This window comes from Limulus polyphemus, unplaced genomic scaffold (genome assembly GCF_000517525.1).
Source record: "Limulus polyphemus unplaced genomic scaffold, Limulus_polyphemus-2.1.2 Scaffold64, whole genome shotgun sequence".
Classification (NCBI taxonomy): domain Eukaryota; kingdom Metazoa; phylum Arthropoda; class Merostomata; order Xiphosura; family Limulidae; genus Limulus; species Limulus polyphemus.
Genome location: NW_013665674.1, coordinates 538,396 through 549,423, shown reverse-complemented (window position 1 = coordinate 549,423; position 11,028 = coordinate 538,396). Strand labels below are relative to the sequence as shown.

The 11,028-nt window shown below is 33.8% G+C and overlaps 1 protein-coding gene across 1 annotated transcript in view; it reads right to left on the bottom strand.

Moving 5' to 3' along the window:
• Positions 1-5,540, bottom strand: part of LOC106464962 (E3 ubiquitin-protein ligase MARCH8-like) — a 27,515-nt gene extending 21,975 nt beyond the window's left edge. Inside the window, exon 1 of the mRNA XM_013925140.2 lies at positions 4,849-5,540. Within this exon, the coding sequence (XP_013780594.1) occupies positions 4,849-4,941 (93 nt within the window). The 5' untranslated portion in view covers positions 4,942-5,540. The remainder of the gene's footprint in view (positions 1-4,848) is intronic.
• Positions 5,541-11,028: the final 5,488 nt, after the last annotated feature.

Genomic DNA, 11,028 nt, shown 5'->3' with positions numbered 1-11,028 from the left:
CTATCTCCTGAATATCGTACAGTACAAAAACAGAAAATACATCTTTGGTGATGAAAAGCTTATTGAAAAAAAAATACGTCCAAAAAAAAAACTTTGAAAAAGATTAAACATGTGGTATATGAAGATATTTTGTACAGACAATCGAGACATGTCTTTGAATTTCCCTAATGAGCAGCAACTAAGTTGCAACGCCATTCATAATTGCACAGTAAAATAAATAATAATAATAATCACCAATGAAGAAAAGCTTGATAATATGAAGGCTCTTCTTGATACCGTGAATAAAATATCGGATTTATCGACATCTGTATCTAGAGTTGGATGAGATTGAGTGTTCATATTTATTAATAAACCAGATAAAAAATAGGAATGTAAGTACTCATAAGTACCTCATACGTCCCACAATCAATACCAGAAAATAAAAAACTAAACATTTACCCGAGATCATTCGATTTGATCACGAACATCGGATGTTACCCTCCTGATAAGAAAGTTGGGGTGTGAGGACAAGGTAAAACAGAGGAAAAATTTAAACTTCCTTTAATTTGAATACTACACATACATTTCAAAACAAAATAATTCACATTACAGTAATTTTTGGCCTTTTAGCCAACCTGAAACGTTCGCCATGAAATTTGCGTGCCGTGTGAATTTTGCCGAAAAGTTTGTCCATTGTAATGTCAATTACAGGTAAAGGTGTGTTAAATAAGTTTTTGTTGTTGTTTTTTCACGCATTACATAAACAAACTTTCCTACATCAAATTTTCATACTTTCTAAAACCCCTTTCAATCTTGTTCAAGAATCAACATTTGGAATAGCCTTGATTTAGAAGTGGCAAACCTGCCAATATCTTAGCATAGCAGTGGCAAAATCCTAATTGATCACGTATTGGATTGTCTTATTGGAATCAAAATCACCCTACATGGATTACATGGGAGAGGCCTTCTGGAAGTGGCGAACCTACCAAGATTTTAACTTGGCAGTGGCAAAATATTAAATGATCGAAAAGTTAAATCATTCGGTCACTCACTATTTGGGAAAACAAGAAAATCACAAGCTGTATAATATGTATTACTTGGGTGGCCTTAATCATAGTATCAGTTTTAATTTGAAGTAAAATCAAATACAAATTTGCATGACAAAAAAAAGGGGGGGGGGGTTAAACCTGACCGAATATATGAACAATGTGAATACAATGCAATAGAGGCGTAAAACGTTTTCGCCATTTTGTTCTCTACTAAATAATAAGTTATCAATGACTAAGTTACTAAACTTATTAGTCTAAGTGAATAAATTGGTCAAGGGATTATTAAAGAAACTTTTAAATATCCAAACGCTTAGAAAAAAAAAAAAACGTCAAATAGAGTAAGTACAGTTTACATTCTGTTCGACTATTTTTAATTACCTACAAGTTCAACTTGGGCAAGCCAAGTGGTATTTGATGATAATCAGGCTCAATTTTTTAGAGATATCATTACTATTTAGTACAGAAATAGACGGTAGATATTTGTTTTATAGCAAGTGCATAACTATTTGGAATGTTTAAACTTCACTAGAGAAGCAAAAACATTTCAATTAACAGCAAAGGTGATATTTACGTTTCAATCTTTTTCAAAGATGATAATTTTAAAGGTTTGGAGATACGATACGATTTATGTATCTTCACGAAATTTGACTAGCTTTCAGTAAACATTACAAGTTTTTTTTGTACAGAAAAAAAATCAGAATTTCTAATAAATTATTTTTGCTAAAAATTAATGATTCAATAAAGGAAGATGAGTATTGAGAATTACATGTTGTCTTCATTTCTTTTGTCAAAAACATTACATGCAAAATAACATAACAAATTAACAATAACAAAATACATACAGATATTAACTTTTTTTTTTAACTTCCTTGCCAGCTGCCATGTGGTTGATCAAACCTGAGAATTTGTAAAAGGAATGTAAAGTGTGAAGTACTTAAATAAGACAATGTTAGTAATATAGATAATAAATTACAGACAAGACTGTCAAACTTTGTAACAAACCGTTGGTAAAACTTCTGTATCTAGAAACGTATCGAATACTATGATGAGATACGCACCCCTAATAATTGTACAGTTTTACACTGTTTTTAAAACCAAGTGCCGAAGTTATCCAGAGTAGTTCAGTGCTGTCTATTCACAATGAAATTTTATTGCATAGAAGACGTGAACAGAGGGAGCCGTAAAACGGTGTCATATTTTGAAAATATTATAGGTGAAATAATAGTCTTCTTTTTTTTTTTTCAGTTCTGATGTTCTTCTGAAATAAGTCAACTATACAAATCTTTTATGGAAACTTCAAAAACTCTTGTTCACACTCCATGAGATAGTAATCGACACTCTTATGCGATCTAAATATCGATTTATCATAATCATAAACACACGCTGTCTTCAGTGAAGAACTGGATGATAGTGAACAGATAGGGATTTATGTAATCATCATCTGACGAATGCTTTGCGACATTTTTTGATTCGGTAAGTTAGATATACTCAGAGTAAAATTTCGCAGGTTTTTGCAAAGCTCAGTACAATGTATAGGCCGAAGCCCTACTGTGGCTCAGCGGAAAGTCTGTGGAATGGGGTTTCAGTACCCGCGGAGGGCAGAGAACAAATCACACAATGTGTAGCTTTGCACTCGGCAACAAACGCATACAATATACAGTAACTTTCTCATACCCGACCACTAGTGGTGATGTAATTAACTTCAATTTATCCGTCAACATAATAAGAACATCTTCGTAGTAAATTTCATTATTGTCAAAATTTACCAAAATTGTTACAATTAATATATTTTTCTCTGTTCGAATATGTATTATGTATTGCTAACACCTCCTATGTTGGCGATTTAACTAATAATGATATATGTATTAAAATATGCTAAAAAACTAAGAATAAGTTTGCTGGGTTGTTATGACTTTTTAAATGGTTATCCAGTTAATAAAATGCGTTTGTTAGTGCTCTCTCTCCTATAAAGCATTTTATCTGTACTTGGTATATAAGGTAAGTGCTTTTCCTTTTCTTTGTCGTATAAAATCACTTATAACATGTTTCATTGTTTTAAGCAAGCGCTTTGTTAAACACATGAGGACAATCATTCGCAAGTTATAGAAGACAGCCCCAATACGGGACCAAGAGAACATCCAATTACGATAAGACAATGTTTTTTTTTGTTTTTTTTTCACAACTTAGTTATACCAGCAACTTTTGGAGCTAATTAGTTTTATGTCATAACATGTGCATTTCGAAAAAAAAAAAGTTAAAAAAATGGCTCTGTTCAAAGGCGTCGCTAGGCATTGGTACACGAGTCCCGTCCCCCGATTCTATTTGGCAGTGCCCCGAATCCCCAGTTGGTGTCTTGAAAAATCAGAACAGTCATCGAATCATCACCGGAATTAGGTCTTATGTAGACCTGGGAAGGTCAGGTGCATGTTTGACCTCATCCTCCCTCCTTGACTGTTATTTTAATTGAGGCTTTTAGTCTTTTTATTTTATTTTCTATTTATCCTTTTCTTTTCAGGGCCATGTCCATGAATGTTATCCTATGGCTGGTGTAGGTGAAGCTCTGGAATGGGGTGACTTTTATTTTTTTACTTGGTTTTACTTTTAGATGTTTTGTTAATTGATTGTGTGATATTTGGGCTCAAGAATAAGTGTATGACGTGTGGAATAACAGGTATAAGGTGCTGTTTAGCTATTTCCATTAAAAGTGTGAAACCCTCTGTACTGTTTTGCGGGATTCTGTACTGTTGTATGAAATCTAAGAATGTATTTTTAATTGCTTCTGAGATAGGATTTGTTTCGTTTTCAAGTGTGTTTGTTGGTTGACTTTGTACGATTTGATTTTTGTTATTTTGTACATTCAAACTGTCAGGTTGTTTCTGGGTTTATTTTGTTGGTATTAGCTTGATTTTTTTGATTTAGTTGTTGTGATCGTGCAGCCTCTGCATAAGTATATGTTGTAGTCTTTACGGGTGTATTGTGTGTTACTGATGTAGGTAATAGTGGTGCTTTTCTGTTAGAGTTTATTTCTGGATTGTGTTTGTTTGTTTCAGTTTGCTTTGACTTATTTTGTATATTGTAGAGTCTAGTTTTGATGGCCTTATATTTAGGACATCATTTATAATTAGCTGTATGTTGCTGTTGGCAGTTACAGCATAGTGGAATAGAAAAACTATATCATACTGAAACGTCGAAAATTCCCGCCTCTGTGTACCCGAGCCCCGACTCTTTTAACCACCTAGCGACGTTCTTTCAAACTCCATAAAAAACTAAATTCAAGCAATAAAACGTATTTCAACGAATTAATACGAAATTTTTAAACAAGAGTGTGGGTGTGTATATACATATACACACTTATAATTTATAAAACCTATAAAAATGTGCAACAGCAAATTACCAAACCTTTAAATAATTGTTCAAAATGCATATAGAATTCTTATCTTTGAAGAACAAAGACATAAAAAGAATAATAATAACCACGGTCACGTTCAGCAAATCTCAATATTATACTATAATTAGTCTCTGTTACCCTTTTAACTTAAGCTAGCAATGTCAAAAGTTAAAAACCTAAATACTATATGGTCGTAGAAAAGTAGCAAATATTAATAATTAATATTAATTTTCCACGCACAACAAAGACTATATCACAATGTTCTTTAAAATTAAAGTTTAATTAACCTCCACTGGCAATGTTTTCTAATCCTAGTGTTCAACATCCATTTAATTAACATTATCTGTATCAATGTAAGAGTGTGTTTATAGGATAATTTATGTGTTAGTTTAGTTCCGAAGCACTTATTACAAAATATTAATTCCTACAAACCTTCACAACGTCGTATTTCACCTTTTGTTTCTCGGAAACGCCTACTTTTGTGTTCGTACTTATTGTACACATCTGCTGCAAAGTAATGTCCATCCTTCCTTCTCACGCAATCGCGAAGGTTGTAATATATGATATCACTGGCAATGTTCCTTACAAGTGAAGTTTTACCGCGTGGTAGTGCTTACTTAACGAGAAAATATTTCTTCATTTCACTGTTTTACTTATAGTAATAATCTTTATAAAATCACTAGATCTGTCGGGAAATGTTCATGTTTACTATTGGCATAAAACTCAGTATAACCGCAGTGGTATCGTCTTTCGGGAACGTAACACCGCCAAGACCCACACATATGGCCATTCTTGCAGGCATTACTGGCACCCAGCCAAAATGCAGCCTCAGCTGACAGTAAGCAAGCACATGTCTACGGGAAAAGTCCATTATTCGTACATTGGAGGGAGTGCAATGCATACAGTTCCAAAAAGGTACAAGTTAAATAACTATAAATTAAAATATAAAAACAGCGAGACCCCAAGCTATGTACATATACATTTATTACGGAGAAAATATTTCTTCTCTAAAAACGCAATACCAGAAAAGGATCAAGAACATCTTCTAACCAGTATATAAGTAATCATTATATAAGTTAAAGAATAATCTAATACCGGGATGGAAGACAACCTGAGGAACATGGCATGATTCACCAAGCCTTGCATGAAATAAGTAGTGTAATCATAACTACACTTTGTGAATGAAGAACGCTACAAACGTATGACACCTGGTTTCTTTCCTACTTGTTTAATTCATTTATAATCTATCATTCAAAACAGGAGGGTCAGATAACAAAGATGCATGAAACTTGTCACACGTGTTAAGTAGACATTCCTTCTGTATAAAGCCTGGATTGTTTTGGTTTGCTGTGTTTCTACCTTGGACTATGTTTGAATTCTACTTGACTTCAAACAGCCAATTACAAGTCGCGATACGCTAACTGAAAATAGTGAAAGGCTGTAGCAACAGCGTTAAGATTACTCACTAGAGGACTTGTTATGCAAAGTATTCAGGGGTTAAAAACAACAACAAAAATTTGTGTTTAATTTTGTATGAAAGAATTTTCGATCCTTTTCACTCGTTTTTTTTTCTTTTTTTTTCAAAAACGTCGCTAGGTGCTTAAAAGATTCGGGGCTCGCGCCAATAGGCGCGGATATTTTCTGCGTTTCCATATGGATCATGGCTTTCTATTCTGATTTTTCAAGACCCCAACTTTGGATTCGTGGCACTGTCAACTAGAATCGGGGCAGGGGCCTCGTGTGTCAGTGGCCATCGATGCCTCTGATTTTCTTTTGATTAAAATTTTCATGTTTCTAGGCAGCGGAACGGGGGGGGGGCACTGGGGACAGGTTTGTTTGAATTTCGCTCAAAGCTAATCGAGGGCTATCTGCTCCAGCCGTCTCTAATTTAGCAGTGAATAGACTAGAGGAAAGGCAGCTAGTCAACATCACCCACTGCTAACTCTTGGGCTACTCTTTTACCAGCCAGTAGTGGGATTGGTCGTCACTTTATAACGCCCCCACGGCTGAAAGGGCGAGCATATTCGATGAAGGGGGATTCGAACGCGCGACCCTCAGATTGCGAGTCGAGTGCCCTAACATTCAGGCAGGCCATGCAAGGCCTAGGGACACACGTGGCTTAAACTTTTGAATCAGTAGTGAATTGCCCCTTTGAATGGGGGATAGAGTCTTGTTTATAATTATTGGGGAAAGTCGCTGTTTCATCATATCAGATAAGGTGCCTCTCCCCTTCAAATTAAGATTTGTTCCGTTGCCTGTGTTAAGATTTGTTAAACTTTACATAAAGCTACTCGAGGTTTGTTTGCACTAGCTATTCCTTATTTTGAAGTGATAAACTAAAGGAAGGCAGCTAGTCAACACCACCGCTAACTGATAAGCTACTGTAATCGAATAGTGAGATTAGAACGTTAGTCTTAAAACTCAACTACAGACCCAAAGTGTAGAGCACAATTTTTTTTTTTTTTTCGCTAACGGGGCGTGAACCATGGAACCACAGTTTGACACATTAATTTGTGAGCCGTGCTCAGCCCGACATGTGTAACAATTCATAAGTTTTCATTTTTCTTATCTTATAAAGAACTCGTCAGGTGAGTTACCAAAACCACAAAAACAGGAAGTTCCGATATTTGAATAAGTCTGACTTTATTGCAAATAAAAGAGACTGCCACCATTATTTCACAATGAGACAGCACTTTATTAAACACACGAAAAAGACACGTGATTTTAATTGTGAAGGGCAAAACTTACGAGTACTTGCGTCTTTACTAGCAAGTGTCTGTTTTCTGTTATATGGCTAGTTGAAGAGATATACAAAATCAGATGCGCTCAACCAAAACCAGAGCAATTCTGAACAAAAAAAAACTTTACTTATTAGCATAATATTAAAATTGTTACTGTTTATATAACATCGACATCCGAGCCTATATATTTCATCACACTCATTAAACATAACCCTTTATACTCCTGAAGAAGAATTGTCAACTATTCGAAAGCGCTCGAGTTTTGGGTCTCGTTTAGAAAATATTACAACTTTTGTAGGTGATCCAGTATGCTAACTACTTAACCCGGATTACAATTCTAAATTTACTGAGATTTTCCAAAATGCAACGTCTCTTATGTCAGTATGCAAGTTGCGTTAACTGTAAATGGAAAAAAAAACATAGTTTCAATCTTCTCTATATTCAAATAAAACCAGCATGCCAGAAAATTCATGACAGATTGAGCAAGTCCTGAAACTGACAAGCCTTTGGCCAAACTTACAAACATGTGAGATAGTCATTAAAAAACAAGATTACTATAGTTCAAAAGTGGACACAACTTATTTGTTCAGAATTTATATCAGAAACCTGTATCAAAATTTCTAATATTTGTATGAATAACAATAGATTGATATACTATATTATAGATGATTTAGTTTTAGGCATCTGCACATCCTAGCTCCTCTTTCTCTACCTTAAATCATGTTGGTCATCATTATTTTAAAATTTAATATCAGTCAGAATTTAAAAAGTAACCTTTCTTAACACAAAGAAATAACAAACTTGACTCAAACAATCCCAAATGCTAAAACAGTTATGACAAACAACGTGTAATATAATACCTTTAATTACGATAAGTACATTGGAATGGACGGCAACTGCCTGTTGTAAAAACACACTAGTGTAGAGGACGACGTTTCGAAAGTCTTTCGTCTTCAGATGTTTTTTTTTGACTAAACTGAAGGTCTTAATAGTTTTGAAAACCTCGAAAATGTAAGTTAGGTGTCTATAAAAGTCTCTTAGCTTGTTATAAGAGAGATTTAAAACTATGATGAACAATACATAATATGCGGCGGTCATTTTTTCCCACTCCACCTCTACATACTAAGTACTACCGTGCTTAGTGATAAAGAAATTAGAACTCAAAATCAAAAGGGTACCTTACATAATCATAACTTAACAATAACAAAAATTACACAAACTAAAAGAAGTAAATACAGCTAAAAAACTTACATAGATTTATACAATATGACATAAAGAAACTCCTTAGCCTAAAGCACAAAAATAATGTAACGTTATACAAAAATGCTATTTAACGAAGACTGAAAATCGGATACACAGAATGATCGACTTTGGACTCTTCATGAAAATATTTAATTCACTATGCATACTGTATAACATATGACTTTTTACTTGTATCAGCTATGACGATTTTTTTAATATAATAATGATACAACACTTTATTTTATAAGCAGTAACTGGGACATAAGCTTTTACAAAGGGTATATTAAATTTTTTTCTTTAAATATTTCCCAAGATCCATCACAGGGTCAACAAAGAAAATCATAACATGATCACAGACTGTTTGAAGTTTAATGGTTTAAAATATATATGTATCGTTATAATCGGTATAATCGTTCACTTCTATAATTTATCTGATGAAACTATTAATTTTACAAATATATATATATGAGAAAATCTCGCCCCTCAACTCACACAAGTTACGTAATGAACAAAAGTTACATTTTGAACTCTGATGTAATGCAATAGTCTGGAAGTGTCAACTTTAACTTTTGCAACGTATGCAGTATCATGGAAAGTGTCATCAGTAACTTTTACAACGTAAGTAATATCATGGAAAGTGTCATCAGTAACTTTTACAACGTATGTAATATCATGGAAAGTGTCAACGACACTTTCCATGTTATTACATACATTGTAAAAGTTGCAAGTTGGAACTTTTACAACGTATGTAATATCATGGAAAGTGTCAACTGTAACTTTTACAACGTACGTAATATCGTGGAAAATATTACTTATGGGTTACTTACATAATGAATAAAAAAAATGCAGAATATTAATTCACTCATAACTTCTGATGTAGGCTGGTGGCTGACAACCAGCCTCCTTCACAGGATATTTGTGGTAGTTAAGAAATGACGTACTAACAATTACTAGTTGAATAACCCTTTATCTCAGATAGTTGAATACTCACTTCGCATGTGAGAGTTCTAGAGTTCGACTCTGACCCGTGGAAATAACAACAAAAATATAGATGCAACAGAAAAACTGGCCAACAACATGGGGCTAGTCCACGATCGTCAGATAAGGCCCGAGACATTTCTTGTTCACCAAAAGATGATGATAATAATAATAATTCAAACTTGTTCACACATATGCATCCACTGACTTAGTATAGGTTTAATTATATAGATAGGTGTTGAAATGTGGATAATCTGTGATTGCCTTAGTTACTTATTGTTATGTTCCATTCCCCTTTGGTGTCACATACATGTCTTTCATGAAATTGTTGCTGCAGAACCGTCTGGATTAGTATATTATGTAGTTTCTGTTGTGCGTCAGCCATATAGTGGACTTTGTGATACCCCGAGGATACATCCTCCTTACTTTTGCTGGTAAAATGACAAACGACATGAGTAATACATGAGATCTAGCAGAAATAATATTATTATATACTGTATATATTGTCATTGTTCTTTCCAACTCTTATTCAGATTTCCAATGAGATTTCCGTTAGTATTTTTTGAATAAAGAGTACTATCCACTTTAGAGAACAACGATAAATTATGTTTAATTCTTTCGCCATTTTGCTTGTTTTATTGTACATAAAGATTCATTTCCCATTGTTTTACTTTGTCTCGTTCTTCAAAATAAGCCAGAATGAATAAGCCAGTTTGTGCCATTCCTCCTGCTATTGTAGATACTGGTTTTACTTGTAGGGTTAGTCACTGCACCTGGGAATACCAAAGATCCTCTCCTTTATGTACTAGGTCCCACGCCCCTGTCAATCTGACAGCCTGAGAGCGGGAGTGTTGTTTCCACATGATGGATGGTAGAATTCAAGGTTGGCTAGAACTGATATATTTTCTGTCATTGGCAGCTCCATTTCAATAGCAATCACAAATTTAATACTAACCTTTGATGCTGGTTACATAACATGTTTTTCATCATTGAAAGCTCTAATATGGTGGAAGCTAAAACAAGTGGTTTCACATGATATTTCTCAATACAATGCCTTATGAATATTTTTTCTCTCTCTCTCTATATATATATATATTCATATAATACGACACACAGGTGAACTTATATATATATGATGTACGTACATACAGCATCACATTTGCAATTAAATTATACTTGTAGTATAAAACACACTAATGAAAAACTAATACAGTAGACAATTAATGAATAACTTTTATTGTCATGGCAGACTACTAACACTCGTAGCTGCATTATTTGGTACTGCACCACCATCTGTTTCTTGGAAAAGTCAACTTTATTGTTATCACAAGAAAATAATTGCAAGTGGAATTCAACAGAAACAAAAGTTTTCTACTGCATTTCACACAAAGTTTTAAATAAAATGGAAATTTTCAACTTTAATGCTATAAACTTTCCATTTTCAACTACAAATATTTCAAATAAGTTATGTTACAATAATTACTACTTCAAGCTTATTAGATACTGTTACGTCTCCGTTTGTTAATTAACTTTCCGTAACTTCGTTCCGACGAAACTTAAGCGACACAAGTCCTTTCTTAATAAAACTGTTTATTATTTCCGAATATAACTTTACTAATACACTCAACTTCAACAATCGCGATAACAAACG